The sequence below is a fragment of the Balaenoptera acutorostrata genome, chromosome 12 (genome assembly GCF_949987535.1).
Source record: "Balaenoptera acutorostrata chromosome 12, mBalAcu1.1, whole genome shotgun sequence".
NCBI classification, from domain to species: Eukaryota; Metazoa; Chordata; class Mammalia; order Artiodactyla; family Balaenopteridae; genus Balaenoptera; species Balaenoptera acutorostrata.
The window spans coordinates 14,221,769-14,246,959 of NC_080075.1; the positions used below are offsets into that span (position 1 = coordinate 14,221,769).

The 25,191-nt window shown below is 39.7% G+C and overlaps 2 protein-coding genes across 3 annotated transcripts; both read left to right on the forward strand.

The window, feature by feature from the left end:
• The first annotated feature begins 5,253 nt into the window (after positions 1-5,253).
• LOC130709390 (lysine-rich coiled-coil protein 1-like) lies at positions 5,254-6,612 on the forward strand. The gene has a single exon (XM_057558296.1). The coding sequence runs from the start codon at positions 5,269-5,271 to the stop codon at positions 6,037-6,039; it is 771 nt and encodes a 256-aa protein (XP_057414279.1). The 5' UTR covers positions 5,254-5,268; the 3' UTR covers positions 6,040-6,612.
• A 6,024-nt stretch (positions 6,613-12,636) lies between these two features.
• Positions 12,637-22,767, forward strand: LOC130704538 (lysine-rich coiled-coil protein 1-like). 2 transcript variants are annotated; one of them, XM_057558291.1, is made up of 3 exons: positions 12,643-12,726; positions 13,089-13,265; positions 21,405-22,767. In XM_057558291.1, exons 2-3 carry the CDS (start codon positions 13,093-13,095, stop codon positions 22,192-22,194), a joined length of 963 nt encoding a protein of 320 aa, XP_057414274.1. In that variant the 5' UTR covers positions 12,643-12,726; positions 13,089-13,092; the 3' UTR covers positions 22,195-22,767. The 2 variants fall into 2 exon arrangements, with proteins under 2 accessions (XP_057414275.1, XP_057414274.1); XM_057558292.1 differs by lacking the exon at positions 13,089-13,265 and having other exon boundaries at positions 12,637-12,726.
• The last annotated feature ends 2,424 nt before the right edge of the window (positions 22,768-25,191 follow it).

Genomic DNA, 25,191 nt, shown 5'->3' on the forward strand with positions numbered 1-25,191 from the left:
TGTAATTTTCTTTTTTTTGTAGTATCTTTGTCTGGTTTTGGTGTCAGGGTGATGGTGGCCTCATAGAATGAATTTGGGAGTTTTCCTTCCTCTGCAATTTTTTGGAAGAGTTTGAGAAGGATGGGTGTTAGCTCTTCTCTAAATGTTTGATAGAATTCACCTGTGAAGCCATCTGGTCCTGGACTTTTGTTTGTTGGAAGATTTTTAATCACAGTTTCAATTTCATTACTTGTGATTGGTCTGTTCATATTTTCTATTTCTTCCTGGTTCAGTTTTGGAAGGTTATACCTTTCTAAGAATGTGTCCACTTCTTCCAGATTGTCCATTTTATTGGCATAGAGTTGTTTGTAGTAGTCTCTTAGGATGCTTTGTATTTCTGCAGTGTCTGTTGTAACGTCTCCTTTTTCATTTCTAATTTCATTGATTTGAGTCCTCTCCATCATTTTCTTGATGAGTCTGGCTAATGGTTTATCAATTTTGTTTATCTTCTGAAAGAACCAGCTTTTTGTTTTATTGATCCTTGCTATTGTTTTCTTTGTTTCTATTTCATTCATTTCTGCTCTGAACTTTATGGTTTCTTTCCTTCTACTAACTTCGGGTTTTGTTTGTTCTTCTTTCTCTAGTTCCTTTAGGTGTAAGTTTAGATTGTTTATTTGAGATTTTTCTTGTTTCTTGAGGTAGGCTTGTATTGCTATAAACTTCCCTCTTAGAACGGCTTTTTCTGCATTCCATAGGTTTTGGATCGTCATGTTTTCATTGTCATTTGTCTCTAGGTAGTTTTTGATTTCCTCTTTGATTTCTGCAGTGATCTCTTGGTTATTTAGTAACGTAGTGTTTAGCCTCCATGTGTTTGAGTTTCTTACGTTTTTTTCCCCGGTAATTGATTTCTAATCTCATAGCGTTGTGGTCAGAAAAGATGCTTGATATGATTTCAGTTTTCTTAAATTTACTGAGGCTTGATTTGTGACCCAAGATGTGATCTATCCTGGAGAATGATCTGTGCGCACTTGAGAAGAAAGTGTAATCTGCTGTTTTTGGATGGAATGTCCTATAAATATCAATTAAATCTATCTGGTCTGTTGTGTCATTTAAAGCTTGTGTTTCCTTATTAATTTTCTGTCTGGATGATCTGTCCATTGGTGTAAGTGAGGTGTTAAAGCCCACCATTATTATTGTGTTACTGTCAATTTCCTCTTTTTTTTAAAATTAATTTATTTATTTTTGGCTGTGTTGGGTCTTCGTTTCTGTGCGAGGGCTTCCTCTAGTTGTGGCGAGCAGGGGCCACTCTTCATTGCGGTGCACTGGCCTCTCACTGTCGCGGCCTCTTTTGTTGCGGAGCACAGGCTCCAGATGCGCAGGCTCAGTAGTTGTGGCTCACGGGCCTAGTTGTTCCGAGGCATGTGGGATCTTCCCAGACCAGGGCTCGAACCCATGTCCCCTGCACTGGCAGGCAGATTCTCAACCACTGCGCCACCAGGGAAGCTCCAATTTCCTCTTTTATAGCTGTTAGCAGTTGCCTTATGTATTGAGGTGCTCCTATGTTGGGTGCATATATATTTATAATTGTTATATCTCCTTCTTGGATTGATGCCTTGATCATTATGTAGTGTCCTTCCTTGTCTCTTGTAACAGTCTTTATTTTAAAGTCTATTTTATCTGATATGAGTATTGCTACTCCAGCTTTCTTTTGATTTCCATTTGCATGGAATATCTTTTTCCATCCCCTCACTTTCAATCTGTATGTGTCCCTCGGTCTGAAGTGGGTCTCTTGTAGATAGCATATATATGGGTCTTGTTTTTGTATCCATTCAGCGAGCCTGTGTCTTTTTGTTGGAGCATTTAATCCATTCACGTTTAAGGTAATTTTCAATATGTATGTTCCTATTACCATTTTCTTAATTGTTATGGGTTTGTTTTTGTAGGTCCTTTTCTTCTCTTGTGTTTCCCACTTAGAGAAGTTCCTTTAGCATTTGTTGCAGAGCTGGTTTGGTGGTGCTGAATTCTCTTAGCTTTTGCTTGTCTGTAAAGCTTTTGATTTCTCCATCAAATCTGAATGAGATCCTTGCCGGGTAGAGTAATCTTGGTTGTAGGTTCTTCCCTTTCATCACTTTTAGTATATCATGCCACTCCCTTCTGGCTTGCAGAGTTTCTGCTGAGAAATCAGCTGTTAACCTTATGGGAGTTCCCTTGTATGTTATTTGTCATTTTTCCCTTGTTGCTTTCAATAATTTTTCTTTGTCTTTAATTTTTGTCAATTTGATTACTATGTGTCTCAGCGTGTTTCTCCTTGGGTTTATCCTGCCTGGGACTCTCTGTGCTTCCTGGACTGGGGTGGCTATTTCCTTTCCCATGTTAGGGAAGTTTTTGACTATCATCTCTTCAAATATTTTCTCGGGTCCTTTCTCTCTCTCTTCTCCTTCTGGGACCCCTATAATGCAAATGTTGTTGCGTTTAATGTTGTCCCAGAGGGCTCTTAGGCTTTCTTCATTTCTTTGCATTCTTTTTTCTTTATTCTGTTCCGCAGCAGTGAATTCCACCTTTCTGTCTTCCAGGTCACTTATCCGTTCTTCTGCCTCAGTTATTCTGCTATTGATTCCTTCTAGTGTATTTTTCATTTCAGTTATTGTATTGTTCAGCTCTGTTTGTTTGTTCTTTAATTCTTCTAGGTGTTTGTTCTTTAATTCTTCTAGGTCTTTGTTAAACATTTCTTGCATCTTCTCGATCTTTGCCTCCATTCTTTTTCCGAGGTCCTGGATCATCTTCACTATCATTATTCTGAATTCTTTTTCTGGAAGGTTGCCTATCTCCACTTCATTTAGTTGTTTTTCTGCGGTTTTACCTTGTTCCTTCATCTGGTACAATGTCCTCTGCCTTTTCATTTTGTTTGTCTTTCTGTGAATGTGGTTTTCCTTCCACAGGCTGCAGAATCGTACTTTGTCTTGCTTCTGCTGTCTGCCCTCTGGTGGATGAGGCTATAAGCTTATAGGATGGATGATTGTTACAGGGGCTCTTTCTTGATCTGTGTCTCAACAAGTGGCACCTATCTGTCTTTTTGATTATAGCCATCCTAGCGGCTATGAAGTGAAATCTTTTTATTATAAAACATATTTAAACATATAAGGAGAGAAAACAGTATTATGAACGCTCATGTACCCACCATCCAGTTTTAACAATTACCAACATCTTTTTAATCTTATTAGTGACTTTTTACAGTTTTATTGAGGTATAGTTGACATACAGTAAACTGTATGTATTCCAGGTATACAGTTTGATAGGTCTTGAAGGGTGTATATACCCATGAAATGATCACCACAATTAAGATGGTAAACATATCCATACCCACGAAAATGCCACTTATAGTCGCTCCCTCCTACTTTTTCCTGCCTCATCCCCAAGCAACCACTGTGTTACTACAGACTAGTTTGCATTTTCAAGACTTTTATATATATGGAATCATATATTATGTGCTCTTTTGTCAGGCTTCTTTCATTCAGCATGATTATTTTGAGATTCATCTATTTCAAGTGTATCAATAATCTATTCCTTTTTATCATTGATTCCATTCTATAGATATACCACTAGTTGATTTATGCATTCACCTGTTGATCAATATTTGGGTTGTTTTTATTTTTCCTTTCCAGGGCTATTACAAATAACACTGCTATGAACATTCATGTATAAGTCTTTATGTGGACATATACTTCCTTTTCTTTTGGATAAATACCTAGGAGTGGAATAACTGGATCGTATGTTAGGTGTATGTTTAACTTCCTCAGAAACTACCAGACTGTTTTCCAAGTAGTTGTGTCATTTTACATCCCTACCAGCAATGTATGAGAATTCCAATTGTTCCACATCCTCACCAGTCTCTTTAATTTCAGTCATTCTAGTGAGGGTGAGGTAGTACCTTTTTGTGGTTTTAATTGACATTTACTTGATGACAAATGACATTGAGCATCTTTCATTTGTTTATTGTCCATTTGTATATATTCTTTTCTGAAGTGTCTGTTCAAATCTTTTTACCCACATTTCATCAATTATTTGTTACATTATTTTGTTCTAGTCAGAATTTTTATACTGTTTGAGTTGAATAAGAGCTAAATTTTCTGACTCACCAAATTAGGCTTCACTTAGACTTTCTTTTTAATCTCAAATTGCCAGTAAAGCTAGCTGATCATTAGTGACTCTAGATTGCTCTCAGACTTGTTCTGTTAATGGAAAGAAATGTTTGTTTCTACGTGGGTTATGCTGCCTCCTAATTTTTGGAAATAAAGTATAACACAAAAATATCTAGCACATTATCATCTCATAGTGAGTAACTTTTCTGTTAGATTTGTAACACAGGATTGAGGTGGGGTGAGAGAAAGAGAAAGAGTAGTTGTACTGCCCCCACCCCCGAAAAGAAATTTAAACAAGCAAAGACTAGCACTATCTGCTTTACATTTCTTTTGAAACTTTTCTCTACATAAATCCTAGCCCATCTCAACTGTCACCTCCATTTCCTTCCTTAACCCTCCCCCCACTGCTTTACTAGAGAACAAACCAGAAGGCATTCTAGAATGCTTTTTTCACCAATCAGAAGTAACGGAATGAAATCCAAGACCCTGTTCAGAAGATACACAACTCTTTTCCCTCGTCTTTCCTCATGCCCTATACCTACCATTAGTTTTGTCTCATAGCTGAATTTCTAATTTCCAGCATTCCCAAACCATTTTACAAACATCCTTTTATTATTAAGTCTTAAAATACTCTAGTCAGGTGAGTATATGTGTTCATTTTACTTTGTTTCAGTAAACAGAAGATTTTAAAGATCAAATTACTTCTTTATACTTCTAATTATGGTTTATTACTTTTCTTAGACAACAGTGTACAAAAATTTGACTAATCTGAACTTTAGTAATTGTTTGAACATTCAGATCACGCCAGTCACCATGGATGTGTAAGTCGTTAGTCCCTACATTCCTTACGTTTTTAGCCCTACAAAAGAATTCTATATGTCAGCTCCTTTCTACCCTCTTCATCCCACTTCTGAGAAAGATAAAATTATTTGTGAGCGGCCTAGGCAATATTTGACCTTTCTGATGCTCCTTTTTGGCATTTAATGTCATGATGTTTAACTTTCATGCCAAAGTAGGTTTTAATTTGTTTGGACTTCTTTATTTTGTTTTTTGAGACTCTTTTCAAGAGTAAAGGAAATATTCAGCATAAAATAATATAGTAAGAAGAATTTTCTCCCATCTTCTCTACAGAGAATCCCTTGTCAACCTAATGAAGCATTCAAAGAAGACATCTGACTCTTTTCGAGATGAACTTGAAGATTACATCAAAGTGCAGAAAGCCAGAGGCTTAGAGCCAAAGACTTGTTTCAGAAAGAGGAGAGAGGATTATTTGGAAACCTGTGGATACAAAGAAGAGGTTAATTTTAGACCCAGGTGTAGAATGTTTGATCAAAGACTCCCTTATGAACCCATCCAGACCTACCGAAGACCATGCAATATTTCACAAGCAGTGGAGAAGCGGTTACCTCAGTGGCTACCAGCTCATGACAGCAGGCTGAGACTAGACTCCCTGAGCTACTGTCAATTCACCAGGGACTGTTTCTCAGGAAAACCAGTAGCCCTGAACTTTAGTCAACAAGAGTATAGCTGTAGCTCATACAGTGTAGAATCTGGAGTTTACAGGCACCTCTCCTTAGAAAACAGTACCAGTGCCCATCAAGCTAGTTATAAACAGATACAGCAGAAGAGAAAAAGACACCCAGAGGAAGGCCGGGAAAAACCAGAAGAGGAGCGGCCCAAGCATAAGAGGAAGAAAGCTTATGAGGAAATAGATTTAGACAAACACAAGAGCATCCAAAGAAACAAAACAGAGGTGGAAACAGTCAGAGTCAGTAGAGAAAAGCTTAAGAACCGAAAGGGCAAGAAAAGCCAAGATGTAGCCTCTAAGAAAGAGGAACGTAAGCGTAAAGAGAAAAAGGAAGAAGGGAAAGAGAGGACAGAAGAGGATATGCTTTGGGACCAAGCTATCCTTGGATTCTGAAGCTCTTGCATTGGATCTCCTGAGGTTAAACTGAAAAAGTAGTTGAGGAGCTTGGTTTTACGATGTCCATGTTCATTTCGCTTTTTTCATGTGAACAGGTACAAAGGCTAAGTGCACAGAAAACATTTAGTGTACTTGCTCTCCAACATGGAAATTACTTTTCCTCTCTTCTAAAATCATTACTACATTTTTCTTATACATAACGTAATTTCCCTTAAAGAGGGTGGCTCTGCTTTTATTCATCAAATTGCTATGATGGTGGAAGTATTTTTCCCTTGGGAGGTCATTTATTTTCAATTGGAGGATTAATAGGCTTTACATAATCTATTTCTTGATTGGGTTTTAGTTTGGGGTGGGTGTTTTTATATTAGTTTTCTCTGTGAAGCAGTTTAGATTGATTATTTTTTTCCTTCGTTAGATCTAACTTGCAGTATATTTTCTAGATTGGAAAGTGGAAAATGACATACATTATAATAAGCTTAAGTTACATACAGTTTTAAACGTTTCAAGAAGTCTTGATACAAAATCAGTTTATATTTTGAAAATGTTTATAATATAATAAAGTTCTAATTTCTACAATTTGTTTTGTTTTCTGATTTCTACATTTCTGAACACACAGTGATGTGTTCCTATTCAATGAAGATTTTCTTCTGGAAGAGCAATAACTGAGCATATATCAACCCACTTTTTAGGGCAGAAATCTGAACGACCACAATTTTTCCAAATAGTTGAAATTGGGGAATTTATAAGAAAATGCCATTAGAGGGACTTCCCTGGCAGTCCCGTGGTTAAGAATCCGAGCTTCCACTGCAGGGGGCACAGGTTCCATCTCTGGTCAGGGAACTAAGATCCCCCATGGAGCGTGATGTGGCAAAAAAAACAAAAAACAAAAAAAAAAACCATTGGAATATTCTTTCCTGACCAGTGTTTTCATTCTGATAATCCCCTTTTTTTACGATAAGCATATCAAGTGTTTGAGCACTGCTATTTAGTTGTAGAAAGAGTGGTGACCTGGGAATCTGAATCCCAGGATTCTAGACTCAACTATGCCATCAAGTTCTTATGTGACTTTGGGGAATTCACTTTATTTTCCTCATTATCAAATATACCTAGAAGGACTGGCCTCTAAAATGCCTTGGATAAAAAAAAGAGGCTGGGGCTTCCCTGGTGGCGCAGTGGTTGGGAGTCTGCCTGCCAATGCAGGGGACACGGGTTCGAGCCCTGGCCTGGGAGGATCCCACATGCCGCGGAGCGACGGAGCCCGTGGGCCACAATTGCTGAGCCTGCGCGTCTGGAGCCTGTGCTCGGCAACAAGAGAGGCCGTGACAGTGAGGGGCCTGCGCACCGCAATGAAGAGTGGCCCCCGCTTGCCACAGCTTGGGGGGGGGGGCCCTCGCGCGGAGACGAGGACCCAACACAGCCATAAATAATAAATAAATAAATTAAAAAAAAAAAAAAAGAGGCTGGAATATGAAAACTCTCTTTGCATCCTACAATATTATGCTTACATGTTTATTGTAATATTAACTTTAAAATTATTTTGCTTAAATTATTTTTAATTATATATATTCCCTTCCCCTACTCAACCCTCTGCATGTAACCAGTCTCCCCACCCTTGCTAAGCTGCTGCCTTACTCAGCTCTGACCCCTCTCTGGGTCCCCACCTTGCCTAGCCTCCTACCTCAGTGGGTCCCAAATAGCAAAGAAGAAAGGAAGGAGGGCTTTCCCGGTGGTGCAGTGGTTAAGAATCCACCTGCCAATGCAGGGGACACGGACTCAAGCCCTGGTCCGGGAAGATCCCACATGCCATGGAGCAACTAAACCCGTGCGCCGCAGCTACTGAGCCTGTGCTCTAGTGCCCATGAGCCACAACTACTGAGCCCGCGTGCCACAACTACTGAAGGCTGTGCGCCTAGAGCCCGTGCTCTGCAACAGGAGAAGCCACCGCAATGAGAAGCCCACGCACCGCAACGAAGAGTAGCCCCTGCTCGCCACAATTAGAGAAAGCCCGCACGCAAAAACAAAGACCCAATGCAGCCAATAAATAAATAAATATAAATAAATAAATAAATAAAATACATTTTTTAAAAAAAAGGAAGGCAGGGGAGGAGGGAGAGAGGGTAGGTGACCCATTTTATTTTAAACTAATGACCACAAACCTCCAACCCATCAGTTTTCCCTAGTAAATTTCCCACCCTCAGAGATGTCTTATAGTCTCCCCTCTCTCCTCAAACCTTCCCCTCCCTGGTACCTGCCATACGGGGCCCCCTTTCTCTCAGCTGATGACCTCACCTCACACTCCAGTGAGAAAAACAGAAGCCTTCAGAGGGGGACTTACTCATTGTCCTACCACTGGATCTATAAGCTTCCCTCAAGTATTCTGTTCTCTGTCTTCTCTACAATAATAGTGTCCCTGCTCTTAATAAAGACAAATCCCTCCCCTCATGCACTGAATCCTACACCCTTTTACCTTTTCAAGGACTTCATCTCTCTCCTGAACCTTGAATCTCTCCTCTACTGGATTATTCCTTTATATGCAAACAAGCTTCTGTTTCCCCTCTTCAAAAAACAAAGCAAACAAACAAAAAAAACAAAACTCCCTTGACACCCTACATCCTCTTTCAGCTATCTCCTTTCTCTTTCACATCAAACTTGTCTACAACAGCTGTCTATACTCACACCTCTCATTCTCCCCTCCACCTATTCTAGTTTCTGTTCCTACCATTCCTCTGAGGCTGCTCTGATCAAAGTCTCCAATGACTTCCATGTGGTCAAATCCAGCCTCTCAGCAGCTTCCATTTGGTTAATCAGTCCCTCTTCCTTGAAACATTCCTCTCTCAGCTTCCATAGCACCACATTCTCCTGATTTTCCCTACCTCCATAGCTGCTGCTCCTTATGGTCTCATTTACTGGTTCCTCTTCCACCCGCCTCTGAATGCATCAGGTACATTGCATCAGGAGCCAATCCTAGACCACCACTCTTTCTAATCGCACATCCTAAGTGATCTCATCCAGGCTCATGGCTTTAAATTTACCTCTATGTTGATTTCTGGACTGAATGTGTCATCCCCCAGATTCATATGTTGACATCTAATCCCCAGTGTAATGGTATATGGAGCAGGTACCTGCCTACTTTTGGGAAGTAATTAGGTCATGAGGGTGGAGCCCTCATGAATGGGCTTAGTGCCCTTATAAGAAGAGGTCAGAGAGCTAGCTGAGCCACCCAGTCTATGGTAACGTGTTACAGCAGCCCAAACTGACTAAGACAGTTGATGACCTCTAAATTTCTATTTCTAGACTAGATTTTCCCCCCGAGTTCTAGACTCATAACCAACTGCATTTGTTGTTATTTCCACCTAGAACACCAAAAGGGCACTTACATCCCTCGTCACCAGTCATTCTTCCCTCAGTCTTCCTCATCTCTGCAAATAACAACACCATCTTGATTGTTCCAGCCAAAAATCACTAAAATCACACTTGACTCTCTCCTACATCAGAGCCATCAGTGATTCCTCCTGGTTATATCACCCAATTCTCTCTCCTATTGTCCAATTCTCCCCATCTTCATTACCACCACCCTGACCCAAACCATCATTTATCTCTGGTATTATTTTGCTTTTATTTGTACCAAACAGGACTAATAGGTCTGAGAAAAGCTGAAAACTGGGAGAAGTCATCAGAGGCTCTGAGTTGGTGAGCGCAAAGCCAGCACCAGGAGTACTGAGAGACCAAATAGTATCATGGTCATCTAGCACTGAGGATTTCAGAAATATCCAGCAAATATTTCCTTCCAGAAAGACAAAGCCTTACCTGAAAAGAAAACTGCTAGGCTAAGAAACCTAATAGATCAGGGAAGTAACACCAGGGCTAAGGGAAAGGGAAGGTACCAATAGTAGGGAGCAGGGGAAGGTCCCAGGTGAAGAACCCAGAAAATTCTGCAACAGCAAAATACATCTGAGGTGAGAATGCCACCTTGCCAAGCAAGACCCGTAGGCCTGTAGGAAATAGAGCAGAAACACTTTTCTGAACCGAGCTTAGCTCTGAAAGGCAGAGAAGTAGCCATATTTTGAGCCCTTCACTGTACCAAGAGGGAGCCCTCAAGCCATGATGCTGGCAAAGGTACCCTAGGCCATTCCCTCTCCACAAAAATGTGTTCACAGGAGTTCAGGCCACCACATTTCATTTAAACTTTGGAAAGGAGAAGGAGAATATGATCTAGCCACACAAAGTGTTACAAAAGAAAATTGGACTAAAATACTTTGACAAGACACCAGAAAAATGCAGACACAAAGCAGATGAAAACTCTAATCTGACTCTTCAAACAAGGCTGCAAGAGATCAAGAAAGCAATTAAAGCTTTAAGAAAAGCGCATAAAGTGGAAAAAGAACTCTGAAATAAAATGGCCAGACAACTATGCAGCTGAAAAAGACAACAATTAATTCCAAGAAAAATAAAATATAATGCAGTAAAGAAAAAGTAATTGTATTTTTTAGTCAAAAATATTCACTGAGCATCAAATTTGAGCCAGACATGGTTACTGAACAATGACCTTGACAGACACAGGAACAAATTAGTAAAAGAAAAAAAATCATTTCAGAAATAAAAGGAATACAAGAGAGTATAGACACCATAGAAGAAACAGGGAAATAAACGGTAAGAAAGAGTAATAAAGATAATCCAACAAAAGTAAATTTACACCTTGCAAGAAGGTGGTAAAGATAAAAGATGAGCAAAGGAGATCTAAATATACTGGGAGTCTCTAAAGAAGAAGAATCAATGAAGCAGCACAAACGTTTAAAACTCTATAATTTGTGTTTATTAATGACAACAATATGTACACACATTTGCAAAACAGTTGCATGTGTGCAGGCAATAGGCTGCTGACTTTGGGCGATGCATGGGGTGTTCGGAATTCTCAGACTCGAAGACAGTTGAACTTTCAACTCTGACAACTTTGGCTTTGAATTTCAGTTGTGCACTCACAAGCTGTGCGTGGTAGATTCTTTGTTGGGGAAAATGTCAGTGATAATTTCCCCTCCCTGTAGCCACCCCTTGTTTCCCATCCAATAAGGCTGGGCTTGGCCATGTGACCTGCTTTGGCCAATGGGAGAACAGCAAATGAGATGCAAGCTGGATTTAGAAAGTGCCTGTGCTTGCCCTCATGCCGCATTTGGAACCCAGCCACCTCGTACAAGCCCTACTGAATAATGAGAGTCTTGTGGCTATGTCTGCACCACCCAGCTGCCATTGAACTCTCTTCCTCCTCACCAGATACAAGGCACCTTGACCACCCAGCCCGCACTGAGCCAGCCCAGCCAACTCACAAAATTGTGAGAAATAAATGTTTGCTGTTTTAAATCATAAGTTTTGTGGTGGTTTACAATGCAGCAAAAACTATATACTGCGTGACTTTAGGTGAGTTTCTTAATCTGTCTCAGTTTTTTCACCTGTGATGTGGAGATAAAACAATGACCCTTGGAGGGCTCTTTGGAGGATTAAATGAGGAAATATATGTGAAGTTCCTGGCACAGCATAAATACTCAATAGTAAAAAGAACCAACCTCTGCAGGCTGGAATGGTGGCCGTCCTCAGGCTGGGGTACACAGTTTTAGTGCTTTGAAAGCAGTCCTCAAATCTAGAATGCCAGAGGGAGCCTGTGAAAGCACTGGAAGGATGGGGCAGCAGAGGCCCAGCTACCAGGTGCATGCCCCAGGCCACAGCACTAGCCATTGGGGGTGGGGGGGACTGCGCTCTAGGCTATTCCCTGCCACTATCACCGCCCGCCACCCCATCCCGGCGCCCCCCCACCCCCCAGCGATGGATGCAGGGGCACTCAGTGACTTAGCTGGCTCCTCCGGGAACGTAAAGTATGGACCTCTGCGGACAAGAAACAAGCCAAAGGGCTTCCCTGGTGGCGCAGTGGTTAAGAATCCGCCTGCCAATGCAGGGGACACGGGTTTGATCCCTGGTCCGGGAAGATCCCACATGCCGCGGAGCAGCTAAGCCCCTGCGCCACAACTACTGAGCCTGCGCTCTAGAGCTCACGAGCCACAACTAGAGAGCCTGCGTGCCACAACTACTGAACCCGCGTGCCTAGAGCCCATGCTCGGCAACAAGAGAAGCCTGCGCACTGCAAGGTAGAGTAGCCCCCGCTCGCTCTGGTACTTACATTAAGTACCAGATGGGAGAAGACAGCCAATGTGGAGAGAGAGATGCTACCTCTGGGATTTTAGCAATTACAAAGGTCAGTAGAAGTCAGTAACATGTCTGCTATAAGACACAAAGTACTAAGGCTGGATGCCCCAGATCATCTCCACAAAGTCCAGAGTTCTACAGGTGCCCTAATAACTTCTCCTTCAGAATGGTATTTTCTGAACTAAAAAATATATTATCACAGTAAATATCAGAGGCTTACTAAATGTTTTTATACTAAAATTGTCATTCTAATAAGCAAAAAGCCAGTACTTTAGCCTTGCAAGCACTTAGGAAATTAAGATTTGAGATGGTATATAAAATGATCTCCAGGTGAAGATTGAAAATATTACCCTAAATGTCTTACCTCCCTTTATTTTATTCATAGATACCACGTTGAATGAGCAAAGACTGAACTTTTTACAGATACCTTTTGTAAAAGGCTGATAAGGAATAGTGCCATAATTTGAATTGCAGTGGGTTTCACGTTATGAGGTAGGTTGAAAATAAAGGGCTTCTAAATTGTTAGTATTTTTTATACTGAAGCTGATACTTTGACTTCAAAGCAAGCAAAACTCTAAAAGTGTTAGTTCAGACTAAATATATTAAAACTCATGAGTGCTATCTTCAAATTCAGAGGTGTAAATTTTGGATCACTTTCTCTAAAATAAACAATATTGTTTATTTTTCAAGGGTAAAACACATACTCAAAAAGTTAGCTTTACTTTCAGATTTACAGGAAGCAAAATAAGAAATTGAAGATGCATTTTATGAGTTTTCAGATGATTGATCTATGTTGATGTAATTCTAAACTTTGAATTATTTAATTGTTATAACAAGCTTGTGCTTGGTTTCAGGTGAATGGGAGTGGAGTATTGGACAAAAAATAGATTTTTTAATCTCTGCATCATGGTTTTTAGCTCCTCAGTTGTTGCACAGTCTCACTATTTGGGGAAAGTTCATGCTAAAAAACTGAAGCAATTAATGGGTGAATATGATCAAATTTCTCCACCAAGTTCTCAACCTGATAAGGGGTAAGGTTCCATTCACCTCTTCGTTGATCTCTGCACCATCTGTGATCTTTTGGGATTGGCTTCTTTCACTCTGCATGTCTTCAAGGTTCATCCACGTTGTACCATTTATTAGTATTTCATTCCTTTTTATTGCTGAATAATATTCCATTGTGTGAATTGCCACATTTTATTTATCCATTCATCAGTTGATGATCACTGAGTCATTTCTGCATTTAGCTGTTAGGAATAGTGCTGCTGTGAACATTTTTGTACAAGTTTTTGTGTGGACATAGATTTTCAGTCCTCTTGCGTTGAAACCTAAGAGTGAAATTGCTGGGGTTATGTGGTAACTCTATGCTTGACACTTTGAGGAACTGCCAGACTGTTTTCCAAAGTAGCTGTACATTTTATATTCGCACCAAGAATGAATGAAGTTTCCAGTTTTTCCTCCTTTTTGTCAACACTTACTATTATGTCTTTTTTTTTTGTATTTTTTTATGCAGCAGGTTCTTATGAGTTATCCATTTTATACATATTAGTGTATATATGCCAGTCCCAATCTCCCAATTCCTCACACGACACCCCACCATCACTTTCCCCCCTTGGTGTCCATACGTTTGTTCTCTACATTTGCGTCTGTATTTCTGCCCTGCAAACAGGTTCATCTGTACCATTTTTCTAGGTTCCACATACATGCGTTAATATACGATATTTGTTTTTCTCTTTCTGACTTACTTCACTCTGTATGACAGTCTCTAGATCCATCCATGTCTCTGCAAATGACCCACTTTAGTTCCTTTTTACGGCTGAGTAATACTCCATTGTATATATGTACCACTCTTCTTTATCCATTCGTCTGTCGATGGGCATTTAGGTTGCTTCCGTGACCTGGCTATTGTAAATAGTGCTGCAATGAATGTTGGGGTGCACGTGTCTTTTTGAATTATGATTTTCTCTGAGTATAGGCCCAGTAGTGGGATTGCTGGATCACATGGTAATTCTATTTTTAGTTTTTTAAGGAACCTCCATACTGTTCTCCATAGTGGCTGTATCAATTTACATTCCCACCAACAGGGCAAGAGGGTTTCCGTTTCTCCACACCCTCTCCAGCATTTGTTGTTTGTAGATGTTCTTATGATGCCCATTCTAACTGGTGTGAGGTGATACCTCATTGTAGTTTTGATTTGCATTTCTCTAATAATTAGTGATGTTGAGCAGCTTTTCATGTGCTTCTTGGCCACCTGTATGTCTTCTTTGGAGAAATGTCTATTTAGGTCTTCTGCCCATTTTTTGATTGGGTTGTTTGTTTTTTTTAATATAGAGCTGCATGAGCTGTTTATATATTTTGGAGATTAATCCTTTGTCCATTGATTCGTTGGCAAATATTTCCTCCCATTCTGAGGGTTGTCTTTTCGTCTTGTTTGTAGTTTCGTTTGCTTTGCAAAAGCTTTGAAGTTTCATTAGGTCCCATTTGTTTATTTTTGTTTTTATTTCTATTACTCTAGGAGGTGGATCAAAAAAGATCCTGCTGTGATTTATGTCAAAGAGTGTTCTTCCTATGTTTTCCTCTTAGAGTTTTATACTGTCTGGTCTTACATTTAGATCTCTAATCCATTTTGAGTTTATTTTTGTGTATGGTGTTAGGGAGTGTTCTAATCTCATTCTTTTACATGTAGCTAGCTATCCAGTTTTTGCAGCACCACTTACTGAAGAGACTGTCTTTTCCCCATTGTATATCCTTGCCTCCTTTGTCACAGATTAATTGACCATAGGTGCGTGGGTTTATCTCTGGGCTTTCTATCATGTTCCATGATCTATATTTCTGTTTTTGTGCCAGTACCATATTGTCTTGATTACTGTAGCTTTGTAGTATAGTCTGAAGTCAGGGAGTTTGATTCCTCCAGCTCCGTTTTTCTCCCTCAAGACTGCTTTGGCTATTCAGGGTCTTTTGTGTCTCCATACAAATTTTAAGATTTTTTTGTTCTAGTTCTGTGAAAAGTGCCATTGTTAATTTGATAGGGATCGCATTGAATCTGTAGATTGCTTTGGGTAGTATAGTCATTTTTGCAATATTGATTCTTCCAATCCAAGAACATGGTATATCTCTCCATCTGTTGGTATCATCTTGAATTTCTTTCATCAGTGTCTTATACTTTTCTGCATACAGGTCTTTTGTCTCCCTAGGTAGGTTTATTCCTAGATATTTTATTCTTTTTGTTGCAGTGGTAAATGGCGGTGTTTCCTTAATTTCTCTTTCTGATCTTTCATTGTTAGTGTATAGGAATGCAAGAGATTTCTGTGCATTAATTTTGTATCCTGCAACTTGACCAAATTCATTGATTAGCTCTAGTAGTTTTTTGGTGGCATCTTTAGGATGCTCTATGTATAGTGTCATGTCATCTGCAGGCATTGACAGTTTTACTTCTTCTTTTGCAATTTGTATTCCTTTTATTTCTTTTTCTTCTCTGATTGCCGTGGCTAGGACTTGCAAAGCTATGTTGAATAATAGTGGCGAGAGTGGACATCCTTGTCTTGTTCCTGATCTTAGAGGAAATGCTTTTAGTTTTTCACCATTGAGAATGATGTTGCTGTGGGTTTGTCATATATGGCCTTTATTATGTTGAGGTAGGTTCCCTCTATGCCCACTCTCTGGAGAGTTTTTATCATAAATGAGTGTTGAATTTTGTTAAAAGCTTCTTCTGATCTATTGAGATGATCATATGGTTTTTCTTCTTCAATTTGTTAATATGATGTATCACATTGATTGATTTGCGTATATTGAAGAATCCTTGCATCCCTGGGATAAATCCCACTTGATCATGGTGTATGATCCTTTTAATGTGTTGTTGGATTCCGTTTGCTAGTATTTTGTTGAGGATTTTTGCACCTATATTCATCAGTGATATTAGTTTGTAATTTTCTTTTTTTTGTAGTATCTTTGTCTGGTTTTGGTGTCAGGGTGATGGTGGCCTCATAGAATGAATTTGGGAGTTTTCCTTCCTCTGCAATTTTTTGGAAGAGTTTGAGAAGGATGGGTGTTAGCTCTTCTCTAAATGTTTGATAGAATTCACCTGTGAAGCCATCTGGTCCTGGACTTTTGTTTGTTGGAAGATTTTTAATCACAGTTTCAATTTCATTACTTGTGATTGGTCTGTTCATATTTTCTATTTCTTCCTGGTTCAGTTTTGGAAGGTTATACCTTTCTAAGAATGTGTCCACTTCTTCCAGATTGTCCATTTTATTGGCATAGAGTTGTTTGTAGTAGTCTCTTAGGATGCTTTGTATTTCTGCAGTGTCTGTTGTAACTTCTCCTTTTTCATTTCTAATTTCATTGATTTGAGTCCTCTCCATCATTTTCTTGATGAGTCTGGCTAATGGTTTATCAATTTTGTTTATCTTCTGAAAGAACCAGCTTTTTGTTTTATTGATCCTTGCTATTGTTTTCTTTGTTTCTATTTCATTCATTTCTGCTCTGAACTTTATGGTTTCTTTCCTTCTACTAACTTCGGGTTTTGTTTGTTCTTCTTTCTCTAGTTCCTTTAGGTGTAAGTTTAGATTGTTTATTTGAGATTTTTCTTGTTTCTTGAGGTAGGCTTGTATTGCTATAAACTTCCCTCTTAGAACGGCTTTTTCTGCATTCCATAGGTTTTGGATCGTCATGTTTTCATTGTCATTTGTCTCTAGGTAGTTTTTGATTTCCTCTTTGATTTCTGCAGTGATCTCTTGGTTATTTAGTAACGTAGTGTTTAGCCTCCATGTGTTTGAGTTTCTTACGTTTTTTTCCCCGGTAATTGATTTCTAATCTCATAGCGTTGTGGTCAGAAAAGATGCTTGATATGATTTCAGTTTTCTTAAATTTACTGAGGCTTGATTTGTGACCCAAGATGTGATCTATCCTGGAGAATGATCTGTGCGCACTTGAGAAGAAAGTGTAATCTGCTGTTTTTGGATGGAATGTCCTATAAATATCAATTAAATCTATCTGGTCTGTTGTGTCATTTAAAGCTTGTGTTTCCTTATTAATTTTCTGTCTGGATGATCTGTCCATTGGTGTAAGTGAGGTGTTAAAGCCCACCATTATTATTGTGTTACTGTCAATTTCCTCTTTTTTTTAAAATTAATTTATTTATTTTTGGCTGTGTTGGGTCTTCGTTTCTGTGCGAGGGCTTCCTCTAGTTGTGGCGAGCAGGGGCCACTCTTCATTGCGGTGCACTGGCCTCTCACTGTCGCGGCCTCTTTTGTTGCGGAGCACAGGCTCCAGATGCGCAGGCTCAGTAGTTGTGGCTCACGGGCCTAGTTGTTCCGAGGCATGTGGGATCTTCCCAGACCAGGGCTCGAACCCATGTCCCCTGCACTGGCAGGCAGATTCTCAACCACTGCGCCACCAGGGAAGCTCCAATTTCCTCTTTTATAGCTGTTAGCAGTTGCCTTATGTATTGAGGTGCTCCTATGTTGGGTGCATATATATTTATAATTGTTATATCTCCTTCTTGGATTGATGCCTTGATCATTATGTAGTGTCCTTCCTTGTCTCTTGTAACAGTCTTTATTTTAAAGTCTATTTTATCTGATATGAGTATTGCTACTCCAGCTTTCTTTTGATTTCCATTTGCATGGAATATCTTTTTCCATCCCCTCACTTTCAATCTGTATGTGTCCCTCGGTCTGAAGTGGGTCTCTTGTAGATAGCATATATATGGGTCTTGTTTTTGTATCCATTCAGCGAGCCTGTGTCTTTTTGTTGGAGCATTTAATCCATTCACGTTTAAGGTAATTTTCAATATGTATGTTCCTATTACCATTTTCTTAATTGTTATGGGTTTGTTTTTGTAGGTCCTTTTCTTCTCTTGTGTTTCCCACTTAGAGAAGTTCCTTTAGCATTTGTTGCAGAGCTGGTTTGGTGGTGCTGAATTCTCTTAGCTTTTGCTTGTCTGTAAAGCTTTTGATTTCTCCATCAAATCTGAATGAGATCCTTGCCGGGTAGAGTAATCTTGGTTGTAGGTTCTTCCCTTTCATCACTTTTAGTATATCATGCCACTCCCTTCTGGCTTGCAGAGTTTCTGCTGAGAAATCAGCTGTTAACCTTATGGGAGTTCCCTTGTATGTTATTTGTCATTTTTCCCTTGTTGCTTTCAATAATTTTTCTTTGTCTTTAATTTTTGTCAATTTGATTACTATGTGTCTCAGCGTGTTTCTCCTTGGGTTTATCCTGCCTGGGACTCTCTGTGCTTCCTGGACTGGGGTGGCTATTTCCTTTCCCATGTTAGGGAAGTTTTTGACTATCATCTCTTCAAATATTTTCTCGGGTCCTTTCTCTCTCTCTTCTCCTTCTGGGACCCCTATAATGCAAATGTTGTTGCGTTTAATGTTGTCCCAGAGGGCTCTTAGGCTTTCTTCATTTCTTTGCATTCTTTTTTCTTTATTCTGTTCCGCAGCAGTGAATTCCACCTTTCTGTCTTCCAGGTCACTTATCCGTTCTTCTGCCTCAGTTATTCTGCTATTGATTCCTTCTAGTGTATTTTTCATTTCAGTTATTGTATTGTTCAGCTCTGTTTGTTTGTTCTTTAATTCTTCTAGGTGTTTGTTCTTTAATTCTTCTAGGTCTTTGTTAAACATTTCTTGCATCTTCTCGATCTTTGCCTCCATTCTTTTTCCGAGGTCCTGGATCATCTTCACTATCATTATTCTGAATTCTTTTTCTGGAAGGTTGCCTATCTCCACTTCATTTAGTTGTTTTTCTGCGGTTTTACCTTGTTCCTTCATCTGGTACAATGTCCTCTGCCTTTTCATTTTGTTTGTCTTTCTGTGAATGTGGTTTTCCTTCCACAGGCTGCAGAATCGTACTTTGTCTTGCTTCTGCTGTCTGCCCTCTGGTGGATGAGGCTATAAGCTTATAGGATGGATGATTGTTACAGGGGCTCTTTCTTGATCTGTGTCTCAACAAGTGGCACCTATCTGTCTTTTTGATTATAGCCATCCTAGCGGCTATGAAGTGAAATCTTTTTATTATAAAACATATTTAAACATATAAGGAGAGAAAACAGTATTATGAACGCTCATGTACCCACCATCCAGTTTTAACAATTACCAACATCTTTTTAATCTTATTAGTGACTTTTTACAGTTTTATTGAGGTATAGTTGACATACAGTAAACTGTATGTATTCCAGGTATACAGTTTGATAGGTCTTGAAGGGTGTATATACCCATGAAATGATCACCACAATTAAGATGGTAAACATATCCATACCCACGAAAATGCCACTTATAGTCGCTCCCTCCTACTTTTTCCTGCCTCATCCCCAAGCAACCACTGTGTTACTACAGACTAGTTTGCATTTTCAAGACTTTTATATATATGGAATCATATATTATGTGCTCTTTTGTCAGGCTTCTTTCATTCAGCATGATTATTTTGAGATTCATCTATTTCAAGTGTATCAATAATCTATTCCTTTTTATCATTGATTCCATTCTATAGATATACCACTAGTTGATTTATGCATTCACCTGTTGATCAATATTTGGGTTGTTTTTATTTTTCCTTTCCAGGGCTATTACAAATAACACTGCTATGAACATTCATGTATAAGTCTTTATGTGGACATATACTTCCTTTTCTTTTGGATAAATACCTAGGAGTGGAATAACTGGATCGTATGTTAGGTGTATGTTTAACTTCCTCAGAAACTACCAGACTGTTTTCCAAGTAGTTGTGTCATTTTACATCCCTACCAGCAATGTATGAGAATTCCAATTGTTCCACATCCTCACCAGTCTCTTTAATTTCAGTCATTCTAGTGAGGGTGAGGTAGTACCTTTTTGTGGTTTTAATTGACATTTACTTGATGACAAATGACATTGAGCATCTTTCATTTGTTTATTGTCCATTTGTATATATTCTTTTCTGAAGTGTCTGTTCAAATCTTTTTACCCACATTTCATCAATTATTTGTTACATTATTTTGTTCTAGTCAGAATTTTTATACTGTTTGAGTTGAATAAGAGCTAAATTTTCTGACTCACCAAATTAGGCTTCACTTAGACTTTCTTTTTAATCTCAAATTGCCAGTAAAGCTAGCTGATCATTAGTGACTCTAGATTGCTCTCAGACTTGTTCTGTTAATGGAAAGAAATGTTTGTTTCTACGTGGGTTATGCTGCCTCCTAATTTTTGGAAATAAAGTATAACACAAAAATATCTAGCACATTATCATCTCATAGTGAGTAACTTTTCTGTTAGATTTGTAACACAGGATTGAGGTGGGGTGAGAGAAAGAGAAAGAGTAGTTGTACTGCCCCCACCCCCGAAAAGAAATTTAAACAAGCAAAGACTAGCACTATCTGCTTTACATTTCTTTTGAAACTTTTCTCTACATAAATCCTAGCCCATCTCAACTGTCACCTCCATTTCCTTCCTTAACCCTCCCCCCACTGCTTTACTAGAGAACAAACCAGAAGGCATTCTAGAATGCTTTTTTCACCAATCAGAAGTAACGGAATGAAATCCAAGACCCTGTTCAGAAGATACACAACTCTTTTCCCTCGTCTTTCCTCATGCCCTATACCTACCATTAGTTTTGTCTCATAGCTGAATTTCTAATTTCCAGCATTCCCAAACCATTTTACAAACATCCTTTTATTATTAAGTCTTAAAATACTCTAGTCAGGTGAGTATATGTGTTCATTTTACTTTGTTTCAGTAAACAGAAGATTTTAAAGATCAAATTACTTCTTTATACTTCTAATTATGGTTTATTACTTTTCTTAGACAACAGTGTACAAAAATTTGACTAATCTGAACTTTAGTAATTGTTTGAACATTCAGATCACGCCAGTCACCATGGATGTGTAAGTCGTTAGTCCCTACATTCCTTACGTTTTTAGCCCTACAAAAGAATTCTATATGTCAGCTCCTTTCTACCCTCTTCATCCCACTTCTGAGAAAGATAAAATTATTTGTGAGCGGCCTAGGCAATATTTGACCTTTCTGATGCTCCTTTTTGGCATTTAATGTCATGATGTTTAACTTTCATGCCAAAGTAGGTTTTAATTTGTTTGGACTTCTTTATTTTGTTTTTTGAGACTCTTTTCAAGAGTAAAGGAAATATTCAGCATAAAATAATATAGTAAGAAGAATTTTCTCCCATCTTCTCTACAGAGAATCCCTTGTCAACCTAATGAAGCATTCAAAGAAGACATCTGACTCTTTTCGAGATGAACTTGAAGATTACATCAAAGTGCAGAAAGCCAGAGGCTTAGAGCCAAAGACTTGTTTCAGAAAGAGGAGAGAGGATTATTTGGAAACCTGTGGATACAAAGAAGAGGTTAATTTTAGACCCAGGTGTAGAATGTTTGATCAAAGACTCCCTTATGAACCCATCCAGACCTACCGAAGACCATGCAATATTTCACAAGCAGTGGAGAAGCGGTTACCTCAGTGGCTACCAGCTCATGACAGCAGGCTGAGACTAGACTCCCTGAGCTACTGTCAATTCACCAGGGACTGTTTCTCAGGAAAACCAGTAGCCCTGAACTTTAGTCAACAAGAGTATAGCTGTAGCTCATACAGTGTAGAATCTGGAGTTTACAGGCACCTCTCCTTAGAAAACAGTACCAGTGCCCATCAAGCTAGTTATAAACAGATACAGCAGAAGAGAAAAAGACACCCAGAGGAAGGCCGGGAAAAACCAGAAGAGGAGCGGCCCAAGCATAAGAGGAAGAAAGCTTATGAGGAAATAGATTTAGACAAACACAAGAGCATCCAAAGAAACAAAACAGAGGTGGAAACAGTCAGAGTCAGTAGAGAAAAGCTTAAGAACCGAAAGGGCAAGAAAAGCCAAGATGTAGCCTCTAAGAAAGAGGAACGTAAGCGTAAAGAGAAAAAGGAAGAAGGGAAAGAGAGGACAGAAGAGGATATGCTTTGGGACCAAGCTATCCTTGGATTCTGAAGCTCTTGCATTGGATCTCCTGAGGTTAAACTGAAAAAGTAGTTGAGGAGCTTGGTTTTACGATGTCCATGTTCATTTCGCTTTTTTCATGTGAACAGGTACAAAGGCTAAGTGCACAGAAAACATTTAGTGTACTTGCTCTCCAACATGGAAATTACTTTTCCTCTCTTCTAAAATCATTACTACATTTTTCTTATACATAACGTAATTTCCCTTAAAGAGGGTGGCTCTGCTTTTATTCATCAAATTGCTATGATGGTGGAAGTATTTTTCCCTTGGGAGGTCATTTATTTTCAATTGGAGGATTAATAGGCTTTACATAATCTATTTCTTGATTGGGTTTTAGTTTGGGGTGGGTGTTTTTATATTAGTTTTCTCTGTGAAGCAGTTTAGATTGATTATTTTTTTCCTTCGTTAGATCTAACTTGCAGTATATTTTCTAGATTGGAAAGTGGAAAATGACATACATTATAATAAGCTTAAGTTACATACAGTTTTAAACGTTTCAAGAAGTCTTGATACAAAATCAGTTTATATTTTGAAAATGTTTATAATATAATAAAGTTCTAATTTCTACAATTTGTTTTGTTTTCTGATTTCTACATTTCTGAACACACAGTGATGTGTTCCTATTCAATGAAGATTTTCTTCTGGAAGAGCAATAACTGAGCATATATCAACCCACTTTTTAGGGCAGAAATCTGAACGACCACAATTTTTCCAAATAGTTGAAATTGGGGAATTTATAAGAAAATGCCATTAGAGGGACTTCCCTGGCAGTCCCGTGGTTAAGAATCCGAGCTTCCACTGCAGGGGGCACAGGTTCCATCTCTGGTCAGGGAACTAAGATCCCCCATGGAGCGTGATGTGGCAAAAAAAACAAAAAACAAAAAAAAAAACCATTGGAATATTCTTTCCTGACCAGTGTTTTCATTCTGATAATCCCCTTTTTTTACGATAAGCATATCAAGTGTTTGAGCACTGCTATTTAGTTGTAGAAAGAGTGGTGACCTGGGAATCTGAATCCCAGGATTCTAGACTCAACTATGCCATCAAGTTCTTATGTGACTTTGGGGAATTCACTTTATTTTCCTCATTATCAAATATACCTAGAAGGACTGGCCTCTAAAATGCCTTGGATAAAAAAAAGAGGCTGGGGCTTCCCTGGTGGCGCAGTGGTTGGGAGTCTGCCTGCCAATGCAGGGGACACGGGTTCGAGCCCTGGCCTGGGAGGATCCCACATGCCGCGGAGCGACGGAGCCCGTGGGCCACAATTGCTGAGCCTGCGCGTCTGGAGCCTGTGCTCGGCAACAAGAGAGGCCGTGACAGTGAGGGGCCTGCGCACCGCAATGAAGAGTGGCCCCCGCTTGCCACAGCTTGGGGGGGGGGGCCCTCGCGCGGAGACGAGGACCCAACACAGCCATAAATAATAAATAAATAAATTAAAAAAAAAAAAAAAGAGGCTGGAATATGAAAACTCTCTTTGCATCCTACAATATTATGCTTACATGTTTATTGTAATATTAACTTTAAAATTATTTTGCTTAAATTATTTTTAATTATATATATTCCCTTCCCCTACTCAACCCTCTGCATGTAACCAGTCTCCCCACCCTTGCTAAGCTGCTGCCTTACTCAGCTCTGACCCCTCTCTGGGTCCCCACCTTGCCTAGCCTCCTACCTCAGTGGGTCCCAAATAGCAAAGAAGAAAGGAAGGAGGGCTTTCCCGGTGGTGCAGTGGTTAAGAATCCACCTGCCAATGCAGGGGACACGGACTCAAGCCCTGGTCCGGGAAGATCCCACATGCCATGGAGCAACTAAACCCGTGCGCCGCAGCTACTGAGCCTGTGCTCTAGTGCCCATGAGCCACAACTACTGAGCCCGCGTGCCACAACTACTGAAGGCTGTGCGCCTAGAGCCCGTGCTCTGCAACAGGAGAAGCCACCGCAATGAGAAGCCCACGCACCGCAACGAAGAGTAGCCCCTGCTCGCCACAATTAGAGAAAGCCCGCACGCAAAAACAAAGACCCAATGCAGCCAATAAATAAATAAATATAAATAAATAAATAAATAAAATACATTTTTTAAAAAAAAGGAAGGCAGGGGAGGAGGGAGAGAGGGTAGGTGACCCATTTTATTTTAAACTAATGACCACAAACCTCCAACCCATCAGTTTTCCCTAGTAAATTTCCCACCCTCAGAGATGTCTTATAGTCTCCCCTCTCTCCTCAAACCTTCCCCTCCCTGGTACCTGCCATACGGGGCCCCCTTTCTCTCAGCTGATGACCTCACCTCACACTCCAGTGAGAAAAACAGAAGCCTTCAGAGGGGGACTTACTCATTGTCCTACCACTGGATCTATAAGCTTCCCTCAAGTATTCTGTTCTCTGTCTTCTCTACAATAATAGTGTCCCTGCTCTTAATAAAGACAAATCCCTCCCCTCATGCACTGAATCCTACACCCTTTTACCTTTTCAAGGACTTCATCTCTCTCCTGAACCTTGAATCTCTCCTCTACTGGATTATTCCTTTATATGCAAACAAGCTTCTGTTTCCCCTCTTCAAAAAACAAAGCAAACAAACAAAAAAAACAAAACTCCCTTGACACCCTACATCCTCTTTCAGCTATCTCCTTTCTCTTTCACATCAAACTTGTCTACAACAGCTGTCTATACTCACACCTCTCATTCTCCCCTCCACCTATTCTAGTTTCTGTTCCTACCATTCCTCTGAGGCTGCTCTGATCAAAGTCTCCAATGACTTCCATGTGGTCAAATCCAGCCTCTCAGCAGCTTCCATTTGGTTAATCAGTCCCTCTTCCTTGAAACATTCCTCTCTCAGCTTCCATAGCACCACATTCTCCTGATTTTCCCTACCTCCATAGCTGCTGCTCCTTATGGTCTCATTTACTGGTTCCTCTTCCACCCGCCTCTGAATGCATCAGGTACATTGCATCAGGAGCCAATCCTAGACCACCACTCTTTCTAATCGCACATC